The following is a 26,377-nucleotide window of genomic DNA, read 5'->3' as shown; positions in this document are numbered from 1 at the left end:
ATTCAAATGAATCCCAAGGGCTCTGCGGCCTGGGGCCAAGGACCGGGCCCTCCCTGGGCCAGCCTGGCCGGCATGGCTGGCGTCAGCGAGGACCACCCTGCCCTTCAGTGGCCGGACACGACCTCGGGCCTCTGTGGGCGGCCGGGCTGCGGGCTGCGGGCCTGGGTGGGTGCGCCAGCCTCAGATCCTGCGCGGTCCTTGCGACACCCGAAACCTGCTGGGCCCGCGAGGTGGTGGGGGCGGGGCCTCGGGCTCAGGGGGCGGGTCCAAAGGGCGGAGCCTCAGGCGGGCGCGCGGGCGCAGGCGCGAGCCAGGAAGCGGCCGCGTGCCGGGGAGTGTGCTTCCGAGCGGGTTGGAGGGCGGGGCTTCGGGCCCGGGGGCGGGGCCTGAGCGCGCGCGTGCGCAAGCGCCTGCCAGGAGGCTGCCGCGTGCCGGGGTCCTTGGGGGTGAGGGGAGTGCGCGCGCCGGCGGCGCGGCAGGGCGGGGCCGCGGGGAGGGGGCGGGGCCTTGGCGCGCGTGCGCAGGCGCGGGCCGGGAGGTGGCCGCGTGCCTGGGGTGCGGGCGGCGGCGGGCGGGGCGCCCCGCGGGAGGCGCGGGCCGGGGGCGGGGCTGGGAGCCCGGCAGAGGCGAGCGGGGCCGGACGCGGCAGGACGCGAGGGGCGAGCAGCGAGCCGGGCGCGGAGCCCGGCGTCGGCACCGGCACCGGCACCGGCACCATGGAGGAGGACGACAGCTACGGTCAGTACGGCCCACGGCCAGCGGCCCGGCCGGCGGACGCCCCCTCCCGCACTTCCTCCTGTCCCCGGCCCGGCGGCGCCTCTGGCGGCTCGTGTTTCGCGGGAATGGTGGTGCGGGACGCGACTCCGGGGGCCGGACCGGCCGGGAATCGCGGGAGGCGGGGAGGCGGAGGGCGCCCGGGTCTCCGGGAGGCGCCGGGGTCGCAGGGCCGGAGGGGCCGGGTCGCGGGGTCTGAGTCGCCGGCCGCTGCCGCCCCGCGCAGGCCTGCGGGTGCCCCCGGAGCGCCCGGCGCCCCCGGCTGCGCGCTCGGGGTTTCCGGCCCCCGGCGTTGGAAGTTGTGCGCCCCGGTCCGTGTCTTTGTCTGAAAGGAAGAGGAGGAAGCAGCACACCCGCCCGGAGCGCACGGGCTTCCCCGGGACGCCTCTGCGGCCGGGGCGCGGGGCAGCGGGGTGCCGCCGGGGCGGGACCTGGGCGTCTGGCCGCCCGGCCGGTCCCGGTGAATGAGGGCGGACCGGGTCCATCGGCCACTGACCCCAAAACGCCGGGCTGGGGCGCACCGCCGGGCTGGGGCGGTGACCGAGACCCAAGTTGGCATTGTCGCGTGTGCACCCAGACAGCGGAAACTTGGCGAAAACTTCAGAGCCCCGGCTCCCTCCCGCTACCCTGAGCCTGTCCGTTGGCCGGCGCCAGGGTGTCCCCCTCAAATAGCCCGAAACGCGGGCGTTTGGGAAGGTGGTTTGGGGTGAGCATCGTGTCCGTGAGGCTGAGGCCGCAGGATTGAAAACGCTCATGTGGCCACCGGAGCGGCGCTGGCTCCGGGGCGAGCGCAGGCTTCCTGCTTGTTGCCCAGAAAGTCGCTGAGGAACTGGACTGGCCAGGAGGTGGGTTTAGGACCTGCAGCTGGACCCCGAGCCGCCGCCACCGCCAGGGGCCAGCAGCTCTGGGGACCCCAGCGCGGCCGCAGGTCCTGGCCCGCGTGGGTCGGGCGCCCATCAGATCAGATGTCCCCTAGTTACCTTCCGAGTCAAAGCTGTGTGTGCTTTTCTCTGTGATTGAAAATACAAAACAAAACCCCACAAAAAAACCCTCTGGCTCAGCGGTTCTCAACCTGTGGGTCGTGGCCCCTTTGGCGGTCAAACGACCCTTTCACAGGGGTCGCCTAAGACTATCCTGCATATCAATATTTACATTATGATTCATAACAGTAGCAACATGACAGTTATGAAGTAGCAACGAAAACCATTTTACGGTTGGGTCACAACATGAGGAGCTGTATTTAAAGGGCCAGAAGGTGGAGAACCACTGCTCTGGCTGGTTCCGAAGGATTTTTTCCCCTCCTGACTTCTCTCTAGTTTTTTGTGGGTTATTTTTGGGGGGGGGGAGTGGGGAGGATCTATTTTCTCTACCTTCTCTGGCCGTTTAATCTCTCCCAGACCCAGTGCCCTGCCAGGCGTTCTCCCCTCTCCTGGAGTTCCTACCTCCGGGCCAGGCAGGAAGTGGTTGGTTGGGTTGCTTTTAGTCAGTGACTGCCTTGCCACCAGGCCTGGCCTGAATCTGTGCTTAGGAGGGTGCGGGGAAGCAGGGTGCGTTCGTTTCCCATGGCGGCTGCAACAGCAGCACAGACGTGGTGGCGCGAGACTACATCCATTCGTGTCCATCCATTATCTTAGCAAGTCCACGTGTGCTCACGGGCGAACCTCGAGGTGTTTTCGGGCTGCGTTCCTTTCTGGCGGTTCTAGGGCAACGCCCGTCTTCTTCCTTTTGCAGCTTCTAGAGGCGGCCCATGTTCCTGGGCCGGTGGCCCCCTCCCGCCTTCAAAGCCAGCAGGTAGGCAGCAGGCAGCCAGCAGGCAGCATGGTCTCCTTTCTCCCCGACGGCTGCCTCTCTGTTGGAGTTACATTGGACCCGCCTGGATAACCCCGCGTGCGGGCCCCCAGCCGGAACCACGCAGTGGTCATTCCCTTTTGCCAGGTCGGGCGCCATAGCCATAGGTCCTGGGCTCCGGACCTGGACATCTTTGGGGACTGTTATTCTACTGACCACACGTAAAGATGGGGAAAGGGTTGTTCTTCTTTATGCATCTGCTTAGCATTTCGAAAGAACCAGGAAGGTTGAATGAAAGAGGATCCCCACCATAGGGCTCACCCCAGAGAAAGCACCTCGTCGTGTACGATGATCGTTCGAAGAGGAAGGTTCTGAGTTCTTGGAGGTTGGCCCGAGTTTCCAGAACTGCCCGTTTCCCTCCTGGGTGTCACAGGGAATTCACTTTGCGAGATGACAGCTACAGATCCCACATTTCACCAGGAAATGCCCGCCGCGGCCTCATGAACCCATCGGCTGCCCCCCACCACACACTCTCTCGTACCTGGGACACAGCCACTGTTTTTAACATAGTTTTGGGGGAAATAGGTTACGATTTCCTGGCTGCCACTGGATCAGAGAAACTTTAGAACATAACCCATTTGTAATATGCTGAAGAAAGGGTGCGTCTTAGAGTGGAGAGGCCCCGGTCGATTAAAGAAAATAGCAGCGAGCAGGAAGGCTGGACGCCTGTGAGTGGGCGGTGCGTGGATCCGGGACGCCCCCCTGGGTTCCGAAGCCCTTCTGCGTGGATGCCCCTGAGTGGCGAGCTGTCCAGGCAGGGCTCACTGCACAGGTGAGGGGTCCCACAGACACACCTGGTGTGACGCGCTCTAGTATGAAGATGTGTGGGGGTGGGGAAGGTGAAACAAGTCACTTTAAAGCTTTTTAAAAAAGAAATAGGGAATTCGTGATTTTCTAAGAGCTTAACGGACATTTTAAGAAAGACATTCATGTTGCCCGTGACTGGTCTCCATCCCCTCAGATCCTTTCTGACGCCTCCTCGTTAGGCCTGTACTTCCTGCAGCCACTCACAAAAGGAAGAGGTGTTTCGCTTTGGTGGGTACCCTGCCCAGGGCGAGGCCCAGTGACTCAGTTCCTCTGGTGCCTCTGAACTTGAGCGGAGGCGTTCAGCCCGCAGCTCCGCGCTGCTCCGAACCCGGGGAAGTTGAGCCTGAAGGTTCCTGTGAGCGTGCGGGCCCTCGGCTTCCCTGGGGTCCCACAGGCTCCCACCCCGGGATGCGCGGCTCCTGAGGGGGCCCGTGCAGTGCCCGCCGCTCTCGGACCGGATGTGCGGGAGAGGCTGGCAGGGCCACTCAGTGTAACCTCGGTCCCGGCCGTTACTTCTCCCGCCCGGCGCCCACCTGCGTTTTATTAGCTTCCTCCATGACCCCGTCGGCACCATGAGGAGAGCTGCCGGCAGGAGCCACGCTTCCGCGTGGGGTGGAGAGGAGACCCAGCAGGACGGCCTCTGGGCCACGGCAGGGCCCCTGCGTTCAGGGGAGGCGGCGGGCTCCTGCCTGTGCGCTGGAGGAGCCTGCGGCCCGGGCACCTGCTGCTGAGTGAGGAGGAACAGTGTGAGGAGAGCAGCCCGGGCAGAGCCGGCGCGCAGGGACCCGGGCAGAGCTGGCGCGGGGACCCGGGCAGAGCTGGCGCGGGGACCCGGGCAGAGCTGGCACGCGGGGAGCCCGGGCAGAGCTGGCACGCGGGGACCCCGGGCAGAGCCGGCAGGCGGGGACCCCTGGCAGAGCCGGCAGGCGGGGAGCCCGGGCAGAGCTGGCACGCGGGGAGCCCGGGCAGAGCTGGCACGCGGGGACCCCGGGCAGAGCCGGCAGGCGGGGAGCCCGGGCAGAGCTGGCACGCGGGGAGCCCGGGCTCGCCCTCAGTGCTTCGCTCCAAACCCAACAAGACCTTTTCTGTGGGTCTGACCCCGGCCAGACCACTGTCTGTTTCTCTCTGATACTGATGACTGCCCTGGGCCTCCAGTTTGCTCACACACTTAAGGACTTGCTTTTATGGAGAAGAACACAGCCCTGTGGAGTCAGGGCTTTCTCAGAACATCTGGAACATCGGGTTCCCGTTATACATCTCGTGGTCTGTAAGGGAGACTTCCAGGGTGACAGCAGCGCCAGAGGGCACACACATGCTCCACGCACGGTGCTCCCACAGGCTGTCTGTCCCAGTCCCCCGTTCATAGCGGTGCCGGGGACATGCCGGTCATTGCAGGCGTGCCAGTGCTGAGGATGAGCATCTGAAAGCTTTCGCAAAAGCAGTCCAGTGGGCACAGAATGGCCCCTCATCAGAGCTGTTGGTGACCAGCTGGGCTGCAGAGGCTTCTGGGCCTGTTCGTGCGGGGGCCTGGCGGTGCCTATGGCTGGCGGTTTCGTTACTTACTGAGCTGCGACGAGCTCCTTCTATGGCCTTTGTCAAATCCAGTGGTTTACGTTTTTCTCATTTGCTCGTCCTGACGGGTTTGGGTCAGATTTTGACCAGTTGTAGTCACTTATTTCCTTCACTTAATTTTTGTCTTAAAGATTGAAGGTCTCTCACCGATAACGTTGTCTTCTGGCCAAACAGCCAATGTTTTCTAGAGGAGAGTGTGAGTGAAGAGGCGCCTGCGGGCCTGGCTTATGATGGTAGCGCAGGCCGGGGCGCGGCTCGCACCTGCTTCTTTCTGAGTGGCCGGTGTCGTCAGCCATCTCGCCAGGTGGGTTTTTCTTCTGGTTCATGCATTCGAGGTCAGGTGTTTCTGCGTGAGAACCCGAGGAGTGCCTTCGGCTCAGGGGTGCCCGCAGCTTCAGGTCCCCTGGCGGGGAGGGGGAGGAGACCCGTGAGGCAGAGGCTGGGAGCTTCCACCCGGAGGGCCCTGGCTGGTGGAGTGCCCCCCATGAAAGGCTGGGACAGGCTCCCCAGAGAGCGCTTTGCCTGAGCCTGCCCTTGCTCCGTTGCCTCCCGCTTCCCCGTGGGCTCTTGAGTGAAGGTTACTCAGTTTCACCTGCAATGACAGAGGCAGGGGAGGGGGAAGTGAGTTAGAAACGGCCAGAAGTGCGTCCACACCCCCTGGAACTGCTGCGCGCTTCCCTCTGGTCACCGTTAGCGCAGGGCCGGGACGGCGCCTTCCCGGGAGCCCCTTCGTCTCCCACTCGGCCCCAGGAAGGCTTCCGGCTCAGCAGCAGCCTGCGCCTGCCACGGTCAGGCGTGGGCACTCTTGTTGGCTGTGAGCGATGGAGTGTGTGCTGTTAACGTGTCTGCAGGGGGAGCGTGTGCTTGGTCCTGGGAGCAGGTCGCAGGCGTCTGCAGCCCAGCAGGCGGGCCGCACGGAGACGTGGTGAGCACCCTGAGCACCCAGCAGCCCTGCGGAGAGGGCGGGCCTGCCGGGCCCAGGAGGGCTCCCAGACCAGCTGGGTTGGGAAGGGGTTGGCGCCAACGAGGTGAATGTGGCAGAAATACGCGTCAGGCTGGGCAGTGGGCAAAGGCCGGCTGTGGAGTAACTGGCCCCGGGGAGCTGCCCTGGGCTGTGAGCCTGGACGGGCGGGAGGAGGCCCGAGCGGCTGCAGGAGGGGACAGAGTCCGGAGGGTCCTGTGTTACCAGGACTTCATTCTCGGGCCACGGTGAGTATTTTGCGTTTTAGGAAGATGCCTCGGGCCAGTGGCTTAGCCGGGCGGTGGGGCGATCCTTAGGGCGCTGTGGCAGCGGCCAGGTGAGCTGATGGAGCGGGCCCGGCAGCAGGAGAGTTCCAGACCCTACGGTGGGTGCCGGGGGGCCTCGTGCCCCAGTGTTCCGTGTGTTTGAGCGAACCACCTCCTGGTGTGGAAGGGAGGGAGCGGGCAGAGCAAGCCGTGCCCTGCCCCGTGCTTCCTGCCGCCCCTCTCACCCTCTCCCTCGTGTTTGGGTGTTGTTTCGGTTCATACCCGCGCTGCTGGTGACGGAACAGATTTCTTGAAGGAGCCCCTGGTTACTGCTCGGGTCGAGGTTGGAGGAGGTGGCGGCTCAGACGCTGAAGCCAGGCCTCGGTCCCTGCCTGTGGGTGGTGCTGGCTGAGAGCCGGCCCTTCCTCCCGGACACCTGGGAACCGGCCGGTGCTGTGGCGCCGGTCACGCAGCCGACCCTGAGGGCTGCTGGGCCAGGACACGTGTGGGGCTTGGGCGGCCAGGATTTGCATGAGCAGCCAGGGAAGCAGGTCCGGGTTAATACCAGCGATGTGCGAGATCCTGCTTCGCACATCGCGCTGCAGTTGCCTCCGCCCCTTCCAGGGACTGTGCCGTCCTCCTGCCGCCCCTCCGGACGAGAGAAAGGCCGTTGAAAGGGGAAACTCAGCCACAAAGGGGCAGCGCTGGGAAGACAGGTGTCCCCCTGGAGGGAGAGAGGGCCAGGCCTCCTGCCCCAGGCTCCCACCTGGCAGCCGTGTCCCTGTCGGGAGAGCTGCCTCGTCACCCGACAGGACCCGCGGGTCCCTGCGGACTCTGAGACGGGCCTCACCCAGCGCTGCTCCGCGAGAATGCCCCCTCATTCCTGTTTGAAGGCGTGTTTAAAACGGGCTTTGTGGGAGCGCCTGCCAGGGCCATGGTGCAGGGCCTGGGACACGCCGCTCGGCCAGGGTGACCCTGGCGGCCTCTTCGCCATGGCCACTCGGCCACTCCTGCCGATTGTCACTGTGACCAAGACTTCTGCCATCTCCCTCAGCGTCCAGACAGAGTGGGGAGGAAGTGAAGCCCTGAGGCCTCCTCAGTGGAATGGAGATGACTCTGGTCTGTGGCATCGCAGTAGGACCAGGGGTTCCACCCGGGGCTGGGGGTCCTGCTGCTGGCCTCTCACAGAGCTCAGCCGCTCCCCCGCCCCCCCCACCCCGGCCTCTCCAGCTGTTCACTCGGGGTGCTTGTCCCCCAAATCCAGCCTTTGCTCGAGTTCCCATTCCCCCAGGGCCCCTCACCCAGACGGCCCCGTGAATTAAGCAGCCTGTGCCCCTGCCTCGCCTGCCCAGGCCACTCAGGCTCCTGCCGCTTTGGTGGCCCTGTGGTCTCCTGCGCCGCTTTGGTGGCCCTGTGGTCTCCTGCGCTGCTTTGGTGGCCCTGTGGTCTCCTGCGCCGCTTTGGTGGCCCTGTGGTCTCCTGCGCCGATTGGTGGCCCTGTGGTCTCCTGCGCTGCTTTGGTGGCCCTGTGGTCTCCTGCGCTGCTTTGGTGGCCCTGTGGTCTCCTGCGCCGATTGGTGGCCCTGTGGTTTCCTGCGCCGATTGGTGGCCCTGTGGTCTCCTGCGCTGCGTAAAGCCCCGAAGCAGGAAGGCAGGAGTCTCAGGCTGTTAATAGATGAGGACAGTGGGTCTCCATTGCAGGCTCCTTTGTGAATGGGTCCTCAGGCTCCCCCGTCTCCCCGCCCCCGGGTGTTTGATGTGGAACTCGGACACGGAAGTTGCTCGGGACCCCCAGGAAGCGGGAGGCGTAGCTGGAGCTGGCGCCGGGCCCTCTGGCCTGCAGGTGCCGGTCCGCTCGGTCTCCGTCCTTGGCCGAGAGCTTGGGGCTCGGTTTCTGCGCCGGGTCCTGGACAGCCAGTGTGGACGGTCTCAGTGCGGACCCGCCGGGAGGGTGCAGGGACATCTTAAACAGGACATGAGACCGGAAGCAGGGCTGTGCTGCCTGAAGGGCGAGTGGCGAGCAGCAAAGGAATGCATCCGAGGCGGCTGTGGCCTCAGGCAGGTGCTTCGGGTGTGAGTCCACTTGATTCTAGGAAGTGTTAAGGTGTTTGATGAACTCATGTGTCTCAAAAAGCATTTAAAATGGTCGCTGATTTTTTTTCACAATTAAGTAATCAGGAGACCAACTGGGCCTCTTGGTAGCAGCTGTGAGTCCGGACCGTTCTGGGCATGACTGTGTCCGTTTCTCACGGCTGCTGTACAGAAGAGCGCAGTCATCGCTTTGCTGGTTCCTCTGGAGGCCTGGCCTTTCCACCTGGTAGACGCCACCTGTGTCTTGGCTCAGGCCCCAGAACATGGTCTGGAGGAGTCCACACATCTCCTCCCTCTGACACGGCTCTCCACCTCCCTCTCCACGAGAAGGGCCCTGTGGTTCCATGGCCTCCACCAGGCAACCCAGTGGATCCCCATCCGGTCAGCTGGCTGGCGGCTGTAGCTCCTTGGCTGGAGCGCGGCAGCTCCGCGGGCCCAGCGTGGCAGGCGGACCCCTCTGGGACAGTCACCTGGTGCTTTTGTCCCTGGGACCCTCCGGGGTGGACGGTGCCACCTTTGCCTCTTTCTTCTGAGGGGAGGCTCTGGCACCTCCCCGGCCCAGGCCTGCGGCCTTCCTTTTGTTGAGCGCTGCTGGGTGTAGAAGCGCCCTCCTCCCTCGGGGCAGGGAAGCCGCAGAGCAGCAGCTCTCTGACCCCCCGGCCTGTCCTGTTTGTCAGCCACGCGAGGACAGGGTGCTCGGCCCGTCTCAGGAATGGTTTTGTATTCGCTCGATGGTGAGGAGGATGGTCCTGGTGTCCGGCAGTGGGCACAGCCCTGGACAGTGAGCTGGACGGGAAGGAGCTCATTGCTCGGGGGAGGGACTGGCTAGCAGATCGCTGATGATTTTCCCAGAGAGCTGCTCGCGTCCCCGTCACGTGATGGAAGCGGCGGGTCCCGGTCCTCCGCCAGTTTCCTGTGAAATCCTCATTTGGCTTAATTTTCACCCTGAATAGATTTCAAAGCTACAAAGCCAGATTTTTGACTGCATTCTTTCCTTTTTCTGATACCGTTGTACTCTCCCATTTCCTTAAACACATAAATATGTGTATAAGTAGCATTCTAACAAGGAATTAAAACTTCTACTTTAAACAGTCATAACGCACCCTTACAGTAGAATCAGTGGGTAGAAGAGCACAGTTGAAAGTCACTCTGGATTTTGAAAGGGGAGTTCAAAGGGCTCAGGAGGTGGAGCCACTGCAGCCCTGTGTTTCCCCAAGGTCAGTTGATTTCTCACAAAAATACGTTACACTTCACCCACCTCCAGGCCTCTGGAGCGCACAGGCCCTGCGGCGTGGCTGCACCAGAGACCCCAGCCTGGAGGGCACCAGAACCAGGTCCATTTGGGCTCAAAAGGCTGGGAAGCCGAGGTGTGCGCCGTCGCCTCGCCCCGTGAGCAGGAACGGCCGAGCGCTGCCGTGGGAGCCGACCTGGAGCTGCTGACTGTTCGAGGCTGTGGCTCGGGCTCGGATATGTACACGTCTCAGATGTGAGGCCCTGTCTGCCTTACCGGCGTGAAGAGGCCACTGGATACCGAGTGAAAAAGCAGGTTGCTCATAAATCCTGCTTATTAAAGACATCTGTATTTTATCAACCGACATTCTTTGTTTGAAGAAAAACCTGTATAACCTTTATAAGAATTCAAATCAAACACTGAAACCAAAGCTAATCCATGGCCTGGGAGAGGGTATGGGGAGGGGAGGGGACAGGGTATGGGGAGGGGAGGGGAGTGGACATGGGGAGAGGAGGGGAGAGGGCATGGGGAGGGGAGAGGACATAGGGAGGGGAGTGGACATGGGGAGGGGAGGGGAGAGGGCATGGGGAGGGGAGGGGAGAGGGCATGGGGAGGGGAGGGGACAGGGTATGGGGAGGGGAGGGGAGAGGGTATGAGGAGGGGAGGGGAGGGGGGAGGGCATGGGGAGGGGAGGGGAGAGGGCAGGGCACCAGCTGGATTTACAGGAGTGAGGATGACGCAGAGAGCAGAGAGGCAGTTCTTGACAGTCGGTAAAAATGCTAATGGTGGCTGTGTGATGGTGATGTTTAGGGTGAATGTTGATTTCAAGAAGTGATGTCATCAGACATTTGATATCTGTGTAGAATTACTTTTTTTAAAATATATTTTTATTGATTTTTTTACAGAGAGGAAGAGAGAGGGATAGAGAGTTAGAAACATCGATCAGCTGCCTCCTGCACACCCCCTACTGGGGATGTGCCCGCAACCAAGGCACATGCCCTTGACCGGAATCGAACCCGGGACCCTTCAGTCCGCAGGCCGACGCTCTATCCACTGAGCCAAACTGGTCAGGGCTAGAATTACTTTTTAAAAAAATTATTGAATTTTGAAGGGAAGGAGAGAGGTAAACATCAATTTGTTCCACTTATTCATGCATTCGTCAGTTGATTCTTGTGTGTGTCCTGACCAGGAATCGAACGCACACCTTGGCATATTGGGATGGCGCTCTAAGCAACCAAGCTTCCCAACTGTGTAGAATTACGTTTTACTTCTGATTAAAAATCTTCAGACCTGTTGTAGTGGGTTTGTGTTTGCCGAAGTGCCAGCATTCCCTGCTCAACTGAAAGCCCTCAGAGCTGCTGGGCTGGGAGACCAGGGTTGAAACAGTGTTAAAAGGAGGGCTCTTCCCACGCACGTTCCTGAAGGGACCATGATGCCCAGGGCCAGGGGGGCCTTTGTCCGTGGAGGAGTCAGGTCCTGGCTGATGGACCACAGCAGTGGCTTGCTTGGCTCCTGTCGCAAGTCTGTCAGCCCGTCAGCTGGGCTCCCGGACCTGACCGAGCTGCAGGCACCTGGGTGAGGGTTGTTTTTAATCCTCATCTGGGCCCTGCCAGTGTGGCTCAGTGGTTGAGCATCGACCTATGCACCAGGAGGTCACGGCTCAGTTCCCAGTCAGGGCTCATGGCCGGGTTGTGGGCTCAATCCCCAGTGTGGGGCATGCAGGAGGCAGCTGATCCATGACACTCTCTCATCATGGGTGTTTCTCTCTCTCTCTCCCCCTCTCGCTTCCTCTCTGAAATCAATATTTTAAAAATCCTCACCTGGGATGTTTACTAGTTTTATTTTATTTATTATTTAAAAAATATTTTAAAATTTATTTTAGAGAGAGAGAAACATCTATGTGAGAAAGAAACATCAATCAGTTGCCTCCTGTACATGCCCGACGAGAGACTGAACCCACAACCTAGGTCTTCCCTGGCCGGGAAAGGACCTACAGCCTTGCTGGCATCCGGGATGACGCGCCCACCAACTGACCTCCCGGCTGCGGCCTGGGTGAGTGTTTTGAGAAAGCAGTTTCTACTGAGTTTTAAAAAAGCTCTATGTTCTGGGGCCCTGTTGGAACCAAACCTTATGAAGGAGGTCCTGTGGGGTAGGACCCAAGAATGAATGAATGAATGAATGAGTGGGTGCACGTACATGCGGTGCACACGCCTCAGCTCCTGCAGTGGAGAGGCCCCGAGTGGAAGACTGGCTCAGGAGCCCCACACTGCTCTCCCGGTCGCGCCCGGCCCTGGCCTGTGGGCCCGACCAGTGGTTCCCTTCGTTTCCTGTGTGGGTTGCGTGAAATGAGGGGTGAGGATGTGAGGGTCCCGGGAGGGAGGAGGGGGACTGAGTGTTCCTCGCCTCTCGGCTGCCACGTCTGGTTGATGTGGTTTGCTGGAGACCATTCACAACTCCCGGGGCTGGTGTTGAGCCTTGAAGCAGAGGTTTGTAGAAGAGGCTCAGCCGACCAAAGAAGCAAAAAAGAACCACGCTTGGGTTTTGTGTGTGTTTTTAACTCCCTTTACAGCGACCAAGTTTATCCCCCTCCCCACTGGGCTTCCGTGTCTGTACGTGTGTTTGTTCCTTTCGGAAGGCACTTCCCTCGGGTGCCCTGTTGCTAGGCAGCCCCTGACGGGCCACCCTACAGCCTGTCTCAGCAGGAAGTGGCGCAGGGAGCTGCCCCTTCCCACTCCCAGAGGTGTCCTCTGAGTGGCTTCGGTCTGTCCTGGGGGCTGATGGTGATCGCGTGCTGGGGGTGCTGGGGGTGCTGGGGCTTCTGCACACCCTCTTCCCTCAGCTCAGAGAACCAGAACGTTATGCAAACTTCAGTCACATGCAAAGTAGAGGGAGGGCCCAGGAGCCACCACCAGGACGTTTGGGTGCGGTTTCCTCTCTGGCTTTTTTCTCTGCATCTTCCTTTGGGTTCCCCGCCTTCAGTCCTTTTTGGGATATTATAAGAGTAACGAATGGATGAAAAACTTTGTTTCCCATTTCAGGATTTAGAATAAGCTTAAGAGATAGTCCCCGCCATTTTTGGGAACACTTTGTAGGTTTTTTAAACACACATTTCTCTTTGCCATTGCAGTGTGTACATGAGCAGTTCGTTAGCGGCATCTGGCGGGGAAGGCGCCCACCCTGTCACAGGAGGGGCCGGAGCAGGCTGCAGGGCGCGGGGTCAGAGCTGGACGGGGGGGCCTCAGCCGGGAGCGCCCTTCCCCGACCAGTCCTGCAGGTGACAGGATGGGCCCAGACGATGGCCACCCTTGAGGGTTTGGTCCGCAGCTGAGGAGTGGGGGCCTGGGCCTGGCACCTGTCCAGCAGCAGACAGGCCAACCCCACCCTGGGAGCGCAGGCTGCATGTGACCCCGGCGTGCGGGGCCCATGGTGGCTGTCTCTGCCACAGGAAGCCCAGTACAGGCGCCTCCTTAATGGTCAGAGGTTTCCGCCTTGTTCCGGTAGCAGCGCTGTCGCTGTTGGTAATACTTCGCACACATTTCCGATTCTTTCCTCACCCTGGACTCCTGTGAGGGGCGTCCTGGGTCCGTGAGTTCAGCTTCTGATTTCTAGCCTTGGTGTGTGCTGCTAAATGCCTTCCAGAGAGTTCTATCAACTCATATCAGTTCTATCGATAAGTGTTTCATTATTCTATGTAAAATGTGATAGTGATAAGGAAGGTGTGTAAGAGGCCTGTAGCTTTTAAAATAACTCTTAGAAAAGCTCTTACTTAACATAGTATAATATCCGAATCGGTTAAAGAATGGTATTAGTATCATTTTGCACCAATAAAAAAAATCTGTATTTACCGGGGGAAAAAGTGACATAAAACTTGAAACAGTCAGAAACTAAATGAAAAATTTTTTCCATTCTTGCAGTAAATAAAGCCCCACAATTGTGTACCATCTTAAAATTGGGGTGGGCACATCCACCCAAGAGAACTGCGGAAACCAGAGCCGGGGCGGTGGCCTTCCGGAAAGTTCCACCAGCCTCGCGTGCGTCTCTGTCTAGACCAGCTTCTCTGGGCAGTGCGTGGCTTCTGCCCGGGACATTTGCGAGACGAACACTATGGCTGAGCCAGGACGGCCACTCGGTCCCTCCCTGTGGCCGGCGGGCGGGGGCCTCCCTGCCATCACCGAGCTCTTGCCGCCACGCCACGCGGGGAAGCTGCTGCTTTTCGTTTCTTTTTTAACACGGACCGCTTCCGGGATTGCCTGTCATCCGTGCGCAGGGCCTCGCTCATCTCCGTGTCGTTCCCATCTCGGCGCACGTGCTGCCGAAGCGGCACCGCGGGAGCTTCCTGAAGGGCCGGGGCCTCCTATTGCCCGGCGCCGGCGCCGAGGCTGCTCTGCGGAGGGGGCTGATCGCAGTGGTTGATCCCCGCGCCCGGGATGGCCGTCCGCAGGCGGCCGGTCTAGGCGGGTTCGCGGCCACGTCGCTCGACTCCCAGCGGGAACCGTGGTCTCGTCAGATCGGGAGGCGCGTGCCCCTCAGTCCCCTCAGTCCTCACTGTGCGCTGTGCTGTCTTAATGGGATGTTTGTCTCAGCCACATTCCCGCTGATTGCCACGCTGGCAGCAGCCCCTGAGGCGTTTACCGGCTGCGGCCTGTGGGGTGGGGAGGGGCGAGGAGCCCCCAGCTCCCTCGTGGACGTGCCGGAGGCTTCCGGAAAGGAAGCGTGATTTCGGGGAGGACTCGGTGCCCCCTGCGCCCATCGCAGTGTGATCTCGGAGGTCTTGTTTCCCAGCCACGGTCGCACAGGACTACCTTGTGCTAAACAAACAGGAAGTTCACGGTCCGGGCCGACCTGCCACTGTGTCTAATTAGGCATTTCCCAGGCCGTGTCCCGTGACTGCACGCGCCTGTGTGGCATCGTGCATTTACGTGTCGGGGTGCAGACCGTCACCTGCTCCTGAGGGCTCTCCGCCTGTCTGTGCTCACAGCTGAAGCCCGAGAGCGAGGGGCGACAGGCTCCTCCGCTGCCCTGCAGGCAGTGCCTGTGGAAATGGCGGTGGGAGAGCCATACCTGCAGCTCCTCTTTCCCTGCCCCCTTGTGACCGCCGGAGTGGAGGGGGGGTCGGCTCTGTAACTGGGGACAGGCGGACGGAGGGTCCCCTGACCACAAGCAGCGGGAACAGGTTGCAGACTTGTAAAGTAGGTCAGGTGTCTCTGCTTCGTCCCCGGAACGGGATCTTTTGCACATTTGGGGTTATCATTCCATATAACCAATAGCTTTACGTACCGCCTGTCCTCCCAGGTCCCCCAGATTCATAGGCCGGTCCTGGTGGTTGTGGATCCGTGTTTGTGAATTTGCCTGCTCACCGCCATTTCCTGGTAACCCAGGTCAGCCCCGGAGGCGCTTCTGAACAGTGCGAGTGGCGGCACCTGCCTTGTCAGAGCAGCTCGCCTGCCATAAGCAGGCGCCCAAGGCCCCTGCCCAGTGCCACCTCCCCCTGCCCAGTGCCACCTCCCCCTGCCCAGTGCCACCTCCCCCTGCCCCGTGCCACCTCCCCCTGCCCAGTGCCACCTTCCCCTGCCCAGTGCCACCTTCCCCTGCCTAGTGCCACCTTCCCCTGCCCAGTGCCACCTTCCCCTGCCCAGTGCCACCTTCCCCTGCCCAGTGCCACCTTCCCCTGCCCAGTGCCACCTCCCCCTGCCCCGTGCCACCTCCCCCTGCCCAGTGCCACCTTCCCCTGCCCAGTGCCACCTTCCCCTGCCTAGTGCCACCTTCCCCTGCCCAGTGCCACCTTCCCCTGCCTAGTTGCCACCTCCCCCTGCTGGTGCCACATTTCTGTGCTTCCTGTTGGGGATCAGACTGTTTCAAATGGCCCCGGTGCCGGAAGCCTGAGATGTGCCCACGGAGAAGGCTCGTGTGTCGGTAGCTTCGTTGAGGTGTGAGCTCGGTGTCAGCGAGTCAGCAACCAGACGAATCGGTGCCTTAAACAGTGGTCGGACCTTAAAGAGACGCTGAGGGCGCGCCCTTCCGAAAATCGTTAGCGTTTCCCACTTGTTCTGGCCCGAGACCACCTGCCTCCTAAGACACGGAGCTTAGACTTCACAGCAGCTGGAGGTCAGGAACGACCGTATTGAGATGCTGCTGGGGCTGTGGTCTTCCTCTGCCCCCTGGGCCGCCCCTCCCCCGACAGCGGGCCTGGGGTGCCTCCTGCCAGCTCTGTCACGTGCTGGCTTCCGCCCGCAGTGTGCTCTCGGTCAGCAGACAAGGATGGGTGGAGGCCGATGGCGTAAGGCTGGTCTTGTGGTTTCACAGATAAAGGGGGTGATGTGCACTTCGTGAGCAGAGGAGGGAAGGAAGCAGGAGGGAGGGGAGTGGGTGCCTGTGCATCCGAGGGAAGGCGGGCGTCCTCGGCCACGGCCCCGCGCTCCCTGCCCAGAACCGCCTTCGTGACGCGCTGTCACTGCAGGTGCCGCCTCTCCTGCCAGTGAGGCGGAGCCTAACACCTCCTGTCCTTGGTTTAGTGGCGCACACAACGCAGGGGCTCGTGCACCCCCACACGGGAATGTTGTGTTCCCCAAGTTCCGGCCACAGGAATTCAACTGACAACGAGCGCTGGACTGGTGCTCTCCTGTAATCCGCTTCAAGACTGAACTTGCCTGATGGCCGTCACTGCTGCCGCCTGCAAGCCGCGTAGACCTGCTTGATCGTCAGACGTTTCCCTCGTGACCCAGGATGGTCACGCGGTGGGATGGCGGGGGTTTATGCGGAGCAGGTGGCACACCTAGGTGGTTACTGTGTGATTACCTGGGCGCACAGCACGCAGGTTCACGGGCGCTGTCACCCCGGAGAATGAAGTCTCAGTTCGCATGTCGTAAAGTGTTCAGAGGTGAAACTCGTAAACCGGCCAGCACCGCCAGCTGTGCCCACACAGGAGCGCAGTGGGCGCGGCTAGAGAGCCGCAGGGCTCGCAGCTGGGCTTCACCGAATAGCTGGGATTCAGAGAGAACATTTGTTTTTACTACAGTGATAGACATACATAGTTTAAAAGGCTGTACACCACACAAAAATATACATAAGTATTTGGCCAGCGCGGCTCAGTGGTTGAGTGTCAACCTATGAACCAGGAGGTCAGGGTTCGATTCCCGATCGGGGCACAAGCCCAGGTTGTGGGCTCGATCCCCATGGGGGGCGTGCAGGAGGCAGCCGATCAATGATTCTTTTTTTTTTTTTAAGACTGTACCTTATTAGCATGGTACTTGTATCTTTTTAAAAATATATATTTTATTGATTTTTTACAGAGAGGAAGGGAGAGGGATAGAGAGTTAGGAACATCGGTGAGAGAGAAACATCGATCAGCTGCCTCCTGCACACTCCCCACTGGGGATGTGCCTGCAACTAAGGTACATGCCCTTGACTGGAATCGAACCTGGGACCTTTCAGTCCACAGGCCGACTCTCTATCCACTGAGCCAAACAGGTTAGGGCTCAATGATTCTTTCTTATCATGATGTTTCTCTCCTTCTCCCTTCCTCTCCTCTCTGAAATCAATAAAAATGTATTTTATATGAGTGCTTATTGCAGCATTATTCACAATAGCCAAACGTCCATCAGCTGGTGACCGCCGGGGGCTGGGTTGTGTGGACAGCTGGGAGTGCCTGCCTGCCAGTGGGTACAGATGGCTTTTTGGGGTGATAAAACATTAGTGTCCTGGGAGGGGTATGTGGGGTCTGTGTTCTGGGCTAGCACATTAGGACACGTTTAGTCTGTTCTCAACACTTTCTCTGGGATTTGCTATGAGGCTCTCCCAATAAAGTTCCCTTCTACTTGGCAGCCTTTTTTGCTTACCATTATGTCCGTGAGATTTATCTGACCTTGTCTCATGTAGCTGTCGCCTGTCATCTTCACCAGAGTGCACTGCCTCGTGGTGTGAATGCGCCACAATAAAAAAAAGTTGGTTCCACTTCTGAGGGGCATTTTGGTGGTTTCCAGTTTGGGGCAATTGCTACAGAGACTGCCGTGACCACTCACACTCACACTTCCTGGTGTTCTCAGGCCGGATATGCGTCCAGCGGCATTTAGAGAAAGGCCGTCTGTGATTTCCCCCAGTCTGTCCTAGGGCAAGTGTTCATGCCCCAGCAGTTCTGGGTTCTGCTCTGTCAGCCTGTCCCAGGCCAGCACCACACTGGTACATGCCTACAGCGAGCACGGCCTGCTGGGTGTGACTTGCAGTGGCATTGAGTCCGTGGGCCCCAGGCACCCTGACATGGTTAGTGTCCTGGGTCAAAGCACGTTCTCCCTGCATTCTTGAGGCCTCTCTAGTCTCCATACCTCTCATCCTTTTCTCCCAGGAGCCTGCGCGTTGCTGGCCTTGACTCAGGGCGCTGTAGGTAACGTGGGGTGTTAGCATTTGCCTTGTGCATGGGCTCTGTACCCAGCGGCCTGTTACAGCTCTGCGACGGCTTCTAACAGGTTGGCTCAGGTGCCTTCCCTCCGGTGGGACCAGCTGTGACGGCGGTGGTGTCACCCTTCCCCGCCCAGGCCCCCCGCTTCCCCTCCCAGGCCCCCGCCCCCGCCTGCCCCAGTGAGTGGCGTGGCAAGGGCTCGAGGCTCTGGGGCCAGGACCTGGTGAGGAAGCTGGGCTCTCTGGGTCCGCTGGAAGCGGACTCCTGCCTTTCTCCCCGATCCGGAGGAAAGGCCCAGCGTCCCTGCAGGGTGGGGTTCGGTGTGAGGTGTTTGTGGTCTCTCACGCGAGGAAGGGCCTTTCCAGGTGGCCGGCAAGGTTTTGTCACGAGTGACGTTCAGCTCCTTCAGAGCTTGCGCCGCAGCCCAGCCCTCCCAGGTGTTCTCTGTGACGCTGGGCATGACAGCATTGCCAGGAGGAGCGGGATGTGGGCGAGGAGGTGTGCAGGGGAGAGGGAGGGGGGCCGGGGCCTGGAGGGGCAGACATCACTGTGAGGGCAGAGGGCAGGCCTCGTGGATGGCCGGGCTCTGGTGGGCGTCGGGAGCCAGGCCGCGCTGGTGGCCCGGGGCCTTGTGCCACACAGCTCTGTCCGGGAGCGCCCAGCTCTCCCAGACGGCGCCATGCCCCCCGAGGCTGGCCCTGCTTCCTGAGCTCCCCAGTCCTCCATCAGATGTCACTCTCTTCCTGATGTCCTTCCCCTAAGAGCTGGGCCCGCCTCTAGTCCTAGTTGTCCACATCCCGCGGGTGCGTGACGGCCGCCTCCTGGTCCAGGGCCTGTGGCTCTCCGGCACCCAGCTGCCACGTCACAGCCGACAGGCGGTTAAACGGAACCCACAGTCAAACGGGGTCCCTAGGGATAAAGGCGGCGTGCGTTTGGAAACACCGCGGTGTGTGCGCGCAGCTGGGAGTGGAGGCCGGCATCCCAGCGCGTCAGCTCCTGCGGTTGAGAGTGAGGGATGCAGGGGACCCGGTGACGAGACTTGCTCCGGAGACGGCACGGCTGGAAGGGGGAGGCGCAGTGCCCGGCCTCGGGGCCCCCAGCCCAGGCCTCCCTGGCGATGGCCTTGGGCTCTGACCTCGTAGATGCTGCACGTGGCGGGACCCAGACGTGGGAGGTTCCGAGAGAAGGAGTGGGAGGTTCGAGCAGCTCAGACTGTGGGAAAGGAGGAGGCTTTCTGGTCGTTCTGGGTTTTGGGGGGTGGGGAGCCCGATTTTATGTTCTCAGTGATGCCTGCCCAGACCCCCATATTGAGTGCTTTCGTAACCTCCCTCCCACACGCACGCTCTCCAGTTCCTGGGGCCGGCGCATCTACCACCAGCTGTGATGCTGCCTGGGGCTGCCTGGGGCTCTTACTGTTCCCACTGAGGAGCCGAGAGTAGGGACAAAGGCAAAGCAGCTTTCGTCGGAACAAGAGCTTCTGAGAAATAAGTTTCAGGGCGTGGCCTGTGTTCCAGGGAGAGCGTGACTTCTCTCCTCTGTGCGTCTGTCCATCCAAGGTAGTTCGGTGCCTGGGCAAGGACGGCTCCTGGTGAGCCTGCGCACAGCTGCCAGCCGCCAGCAGAGGGCAGCATGGATCGAGTCCGCCACGTCCACTGTGACTTTTACTGTAAGGGGCATTTGAAAGGCGGCAGCCGCTGCTGGCAGGTGCGCGGGAAGTCCTCCAGCCGGAGCTTCCTTCTTGTCAGTGACGTCAGTGATGCAGTGATGCGGCTGTTGCGGCTGTCTTTGTGGAGAATGGCGTGTTTAGCGCCGTGACTGTCACATCAGACTTTCCAAAGGATGCGCGGCCCGTTTCCAGGTGTCCCCGGGGGCGGCGGTGCTGGTGCTGGTGACGCTGAGTGCGGGCCTGTCGGGCTTCGTTGCGTCACCTGAGGAAGCGGGCTGTCACTTACGCAGGGTTCCCTGGGGACAGGGCCCCCACCCATTCAGGACTGAGGTCGCACCGACGCGAACCAGTGTGCGCTGGCGGGGGTGGGGAGTGTTCGTGGAGAGTGTGGTCAGCCCCTGTGAAGAGAGTTGCATCTTCATTCCTTTTTTTTGAAAAGCTAATGACTATTCTTGGAAATTCAAAGTGTGTCATAAAATAAACAAAGGGCATGGTTTGGGGTTTTGATTTTTATATTGAATTGATTTTGACTTTTTAAAAAAATATATTTTATTGATTTTTTACAGAGAGGAAGGGAGAGGGATAGAGAGTTAGAAACATCGATGAGAGAGAAACATCGATCAGCTGCCTCCTGCACACTCCCCACTGGGGATGTGCCCACAACCAAGGTACATACCCCTGACCGGAATCAAACCTGAGACCCTTCAGTCCGCAGGCCGACGCTCTATCCACTGAGCTAAACCAGTTAGGGCTGATTTTGACTTTTTGTTTTGAAAGTGGCAAAACTCTGCCCCACACAAAGGTGTGCCCTGGCGACGTGATCAGTGCCATCGCTGCGGTGCCAGGTGCAGGCAGGGGCTATGCCAGGGATTCTCCATTTGAATTCTTTGTGACACAAGCATGTTTCTTTGTCCTGGAGTTTTCCCACAACCCGTTCGCTGCCCGCCATGTCTGTGAGGACAAGCGCAGTCCACATTTCTCAGGCCACCCAGGTAGAAGGAGCCTCCAGCGAGTTTGCAGTATCCCAGGCACCTGTGGATCTGGGGAACCAGGGGCCACCCTCCTGGGGGCTCATCCTCGCCGCTGCTCACCTCCCAAAGGCTCCCCTCCAAACACCATCTCATGGGGGAGGTCAGCATATGACTTTTTGGGGAACACAAGCATTCAGTCCATTGCAAGAATATTTCCTAGAAAGCAGTTCAGAAGGAGATAAAAGTAAGAATGAAAAGGTAAGAAAAATGAAATGATCCACATTGGCGGTCTAATGTCTAACTGATAGGAATTCCAAAAAATGAGAACTGAAAAAAAAGGGATAGGGCGTTATTAGAGAATAGAAGCTTTCAGCGGGAGGGTCTGCCTAGTAGCCGACATAACGTATGAAAAAAGACAACCTTGCCACCTCACTATGACGTTTTGCAACATCGAGGGTAGAGATCAGAGCCTCAAAGCTTCCTGAGGGGAGAAGTCACGTAGGAAAGCCTGGAATGAGAATGGCACCCACTGGCGCAGTCAGGGACAGACAGCGGGGAGCGTCTCCGTCATCTGAGGACACGGTTTCCCCTTAGAGTTCCATACCCAGCTGAGCTGTCAGTCAAGCAGGGGGAAGACCAGAGGTGATTTAGACAGGAAGTTTCACACCAGGAAACCCACCCTCCACACCCTGTCTGTGCTGCATAGTGGAGGAGGCGCCCCACCGAAGTCAGCTCGCAACCCAAGGAGGAGGGGAACGGGGACCTGACGAAGCCAGTGCTGAGGGCTGGGGCTCCCGGGAGCTGTCGGGAGCAGGCTCGGGCGCAGGACGGGCTGGAGCGGGCGCGGGATCCGTGGAGGCCGCCGGAGAACCGTCACGTGGACGCTGGCCATTTCGGTAGTTTCGTGCCTTAGTAGAGCGTTTGGCGATCAATCAGTGACAGCCACAGAGAGCCAGGCCAACAGGAAACCAGAGACCCTGATCCTCTGTGACTTTAGTCACAGACACGTCAGCTAAGCTGTGAGCCAACCGATGGAAACCCGAACTTCCTCGGGGATGTGATGTACGTGTGCTGGTGGGTGTGCGCGTGTGCGGGTGGAGTGAGAGCTAAGTCCTCCTCTTCCGGGCAGGCAGCTGTGCCCAGAAGTGGGCTGGGCGGGAGCCTGTCCTTTAGAAACTTCGCTGGGCTAAGCAGCAGAAGTAGCTGGAGCGCTCCCTCTAGGGAGCAGATGGGGGGCGGGCAACGGGGCAGGAAGCTGGGGTTTCTGTTTGCAGCCTTAGACACTTGTCTCTTCAGAGGGTGTGTGCGTGTCCTCCTGCGGGGCCTGGTGGCTCCTCTGTCCGCGTGTCCTTCCTGCGGGGCCTGGCCGGCTCCTTTGTCCCTTGTGTCCTTCCTGCGGGGCCTGGCCGGCTCCTTTGTCCCTTGTGTCCTTCCTGCGGGGCCTGGCCGGCTCCTTTGTCCCTTGTGTCCTTCCTGCGGGGCCTGGCCGGCTCCCCCGTGGGCTGATGTCATTCTGAATAGCACCTGCTTTCAGTCTCCAGAACGTCCCGTATGGATGATAAGCTCCGCAGTCACTTTCCTCATGAGTCAGACAGCTTCAGGTTTCTGTCTGAAGGACAGACCCGCCTGTGCAGCCGCCTCTAGCCGCAGTGTGCACCTCGCTGTGGGACCGCGGAGCTCACACGGAAGCCCGGGCTGGGCCAGGTGTGCTGCCGTGCGCCCAGTTTCAAGGCCTGAGTGGCAGCTCTTCTGTGTCCTTGCGCCAGTGGCGTATGGGAGCCAGACAGAACCCTGGCCTGCGGCTGGCGGGTCCCTGGTGTGAGAATGTGTGGGCGGCGTAGAGCCGAGCGAGTCATGCAGTCACGGAAGGTGCGCCAAAGTAACTGGCTGGTTGTACAACAGTGTGAAACCTCCGCTCTCTCTGTACTCACACCCCTTTTCTTCCTGTGGAGTCCTCTGTCTGTGCTTGCATACTGATCGTGAGAGGATATGAATGTATCTAGAGAGAGACAGACACCTCACACAGCTTTATGGCTCTCATCGGTGCTCTGAGAGCGAGAGCAGGCCTGTAGGGAGAGGAAGGTGTGCATGAGAGCGCGCGAGAACAACACACAAGTCCGGAAGAACCGTGTCCGGGTGGCGACTGAAAGCCCCGCCTTGATGCTCTCTGATCTCAGCAGTGAACATGCCCCACGCATGTCGCCCTCGGGGTTTTTTGCCTCTAAAATTGCCTTCTGCTTTTTGCCTGTGATCTCGTTACCGGACCCAGTGATGACGAGTTCTTAGTCATTGTCTTGGGAGATGCTGTGAGGTCATGCGGGGAGCGGGGCTCCCCGAGAGGTCACCTGAGGAAGGCCTGGAAAGTGGGGAGGGGACAGCAGCTCTGTGCCCAGGGGGCCGGGAGAGGTCAGAGGGCAGCCGTTGCTGACTCTGGCGCCGTCCAAGCTGCTCTAGGGAGGAGAGGGTTAACGCCCAGGACTTGGGCTTGACTTGAGGAACTGGGTGGTGGCCCAATAGTGCCGGTGAGCAGTGAGCCTTCTGTGGCAGGAGGCTGATTGGCCAGGGCGCAGCCAGTCACTTCCTGGGTCAGGAAGCAGCCAGCTGTTCTGTGCCCCGCCCCGCCCCCCCCCGCCCCGCCCCGCAGGTGTTCTGGCCCCACCCAGCCCCACCTCCCGGGAGGCACTGCCTGGCTGTCAGGGGAAGAGCTCACTGCTGCCCAGGGTCCTGTGTGCCGGGAAAGATGGTCCTTAAAGCCGAAGAGGAGGATGGTGAGTCCGTCCTGGCCGGGTGCAGAGTGGGGTTTCAGTATCGCTTTTGATCATACGTGAGAGCTGGCCGCAGGCTCGCTGCCTCCGGGGAGTGGCACCAGGCTGCCCTGTGACTGCTCCCAGGAGAGGCTGGAGCGCGCTGGCGGTCAGACGCTGAGGCGAGTGTGTGTGTGTGTGTGCGTGTGTGTGTTTAAACCAAGGCCCTCCTTCCCTCGCCTTTGCCTGGTGCCCTGGGGAGCGGGCTCTGACTTGGTGACTGTGCCCGACTTCCTGCCCGAGTGACAGTCGTCAGAAGCTGTGGCAGTCACAGCTAACTCCAGACTGAGTGACACCAGGAAGTGTCACATTAGGGACAGTGCGGGCACCGAGGATTTGGGGTAAAGTGTGGAGAACAGGGAACCTGCAGAGGGAGCCCCCCCACCCCCCCACCGTTGGCTGGAGGGAAGGCTGAGCCCTCACCGCCACACCCACACTCAGCCGACTGTGAGTCAGGGTGACAGGCTCTGCGCTCACAGCTCCCAAAGGTTCCACAGACGGCCGTCTACAGCGCAGGCCAGGCCTTCGCCACGCTGGACTCGGGTCGTGTGTGGATGTGTGTGGACACGTGTGTGTGTTACCATGTGCAGCGGTTTGAGGCCACAGCACACGGAGTGGGGCTGGCCGCGAGCTAGTAGGGAGGGAGGTGTGTGGGAGCCAGTAGGTAGCAAATGAGTGAGTGGAATGCACGTTAGGCTGCATTGCACAGTGGGCTTCGTGAAGTTATGGTCCGCTCTGGGTCCTGTCTCTGCGTCTCCTTAACTGGTGCAGTGAGCCCCCTTTACAGTCCCACCTCAGGGGACCTGGGACACACCTGTGGCGGCTTGGGAAGCTGTGCCGTGTGGGGAGCCCGGGGGAACGGGCCGGCTGCACTTGGCTTTGGAAGAGGGAAGGAGCAGAGGCCGGGCCGGGCGGGCTGAGCAGGCCCCGTGGCGGGCCTGGTGCCTGAAAGGGGAGTCCACAGCAGCCAAGGCCTCTGGGTCAAAGGGGCCACTGTGAGAGTGGACGAGGACAGCCCACGTCGTGCCGTGGTGCTGGGACCGCAGGGGGCAGGCCTGCCCTCCGGGTGAGCGGCTTCCGACCCCGAGGCGGTGTGAACGGCTGCGTGGCGGCCTGCCCACGGACTGCTGCCTGTCGGGGCGGGCGTCGCTTCGGGCAGGGCCGATGGGCACCGCGGCCTCGAGCTGGGAGCCTGGAGGAGCGGCGGGTCCTGGCTCCCCGCCTGCGGTCCTCTCCAGGGTTGGCATCGGTGTCCGTGTTGAGAGGAGACGCAGACGTGGCGGTCAGGCAGGGGTGGGAGTGGGGGAGCTGTGGACTTCCCGGCCGGTCCCTCCTCGCGGGCCTCACGCGCCCGCGGCTGCTCTCGCTGGGGCTGCAGGAGGGGCGCCCTGCCGGGGAGCGGCCTTCTGAACGCGGCTCTAAAGCAGCGGGGCCTCGCCTGCTGTGCTCACGCAGACCCACGCCCCGCGGCAGGTGTGGCGCCAGCGGGCCTCCGGGAGGGCTCGCCCACCAGCTGCCATCCCAGTGCCCGCAGGTGCGTCTGCGTGAGGGCTGCCCGCGCGCATCGGGCGCTGCTGTCCTCGCTGCCCGGTCGGCATCAGCTGCTCATTCTCACCTTTTTAATGCTTATCCCCCGATGGGCCCTGAGCCGTTCCCGAGGGTGGAGCCCAACTCCTCGCTGTGTGGACACATGGACCTCACAGGCACTTGCTAGGCTCTCTTCCACGTGCTGTCCGGTCCCCACGTGTCCCGACCCTGACCCGACCCAGGCGCCAGCCGCGCCCGGCCTCCTCGCCTCCCTTGGCCTCTGCTGCTCCCTTTGGGGGTCTGCTCGTCCTTCCAGGCCTGGCCAGAGGTTCGACCTCGCCGAAGCGTCCTGGCGTCCGTTCCGAGCACTGGGCGTGTGTGCTGCAGCTGGGCTCCGCCCCACCCCACGGCCCGTGTGTCCCACTTGGCAGGGCCTGAGCTGTGGGAATCTGGCCCTGAGCTCAGCCAGGGCTGACTGCGGGGGTCCGACGGTAACCGTGAGAGAAGGCGAAGCGCTGAGGCCTCCGCAGGGCCGAGCGAGGTCTGGCTCTGCCTGGGGTAGACTGCTCACACCCACAGCTGGACTTGGCTGTGAAGTCCTAGTAAGAATGCAAGCGACTAAGCACTTGAAGCTCTAAGCTGCCAGGTGGGAGTGAGATGGCACTGGGTGCATAAGCTGCCCCGGGTGGAGTTCGATGCCACGCCTGCACGAGGCCCTGGCTCTGGGGCGTCTGCAGCACTGCCCCCTCCTGACCCCACCGCCTCCCATCCGTCCGCAGTCCTTGTCGGGCAGCCCCGCGCTGGACAGGCTGCTGAGGCCGAGCTGGGCTCTGGAAGGACAAGCCGGGTGCTGTGGCTCTAAGTGCCATTCCCATTCCCATAGACCAGGGGTGGGCAAACTTTTTGACTCGAGGGCCACAATGGGTTCTTAAACTGGACCGGAGGGCCAGAACAAAAGCATGGATGGAGGGTTTGTGTGAACTAATATAAATTCAAAGTAAATATCATTACATAAAAGGGTACGGTCTTTTTTTTCAATAGTTTTATTCATTTCAAACGGGCCAGATCCGGCCCGCGGGCCGTAGTTTGCCCACGGCTGCCATAGACAGTGCTCACAGCCGTCCTCGGGGCTTACATTTGTATTTTGCAGAATCAGAAATGGTTAGATCTTTATTTTAAAGCAGGAGTGCTTGGCGCAGAAGCACCCGGCGCCGCAGCCCGGCGCCACCATCTGCTGGGCAGGTTTTAAAGGGGACGGACTCTGGTCTTCTCGGCTCTTAGTGGCACCTGGCGCCGAACAGCCGTGGTGCTGGCAGGGTCAGGCTGCCCTTCCTTCCTGTGAAGAGGGAAGCAGAGAGGGGCGTGGGTTCGGCCCCTCTGAGAAGGCGGCGTTGTCCTGGGCCTTCTGCAGCCTCCACGTCCTGTTGCCACGCAAGCAGAGGTGGGCAGGACCGGGCCCGGAGGCAG

The 26,377-nt window shown here is 60.8% G+C and overlaps 1 protein-coding gene across 3 annotated transcripts in view; it reads left to right on the top strand.

Annotated features, from left to right (window-relative positions):
• Positions 1–623: 623 nt before the first annotated feature.
• The window catches only part of CYTH1 (cytohesin 1), a 51,714-nt gene continuing 25,960 nt past the window's right edge, over positions 624–26,377 (top strand). For 2 of the 3 annotated variants that reach the window (XM_081110352.1, XM_081110351.1), the window contains exon 1: positions 624–738. In XM_081110352.1, the coding sequence (XP_080966478.1) occupies positions 717–738 (22 nt within the window). In that variant the 5' untranslated portion in view covers positions 624–716. Of the gene's footprint in view, positions 739–23,260; positions 23,348–26,377 lie in introns of those variants that run through there. The other variant, XM_081110350.1, reaches the window with a different exon arrangement.

The sequence above is a fragment of the Myotis nattereri genome (genome assembly GCF_964212035.1).
Source record: "Myotis nattereri genome assembly, chromosome: 16".
Lineage (NCBI taxonomy): Eukaryota > Metazoa > Chordata > Mammalia > Chiroptera > Vespertilionidae > Myotis > Myotis nattereri.
The sequence above is the reverse complement of the archived record's forward strand: the minus strand, read 5'-3'. Positions and strand labels throughout refer to the sequence as shown.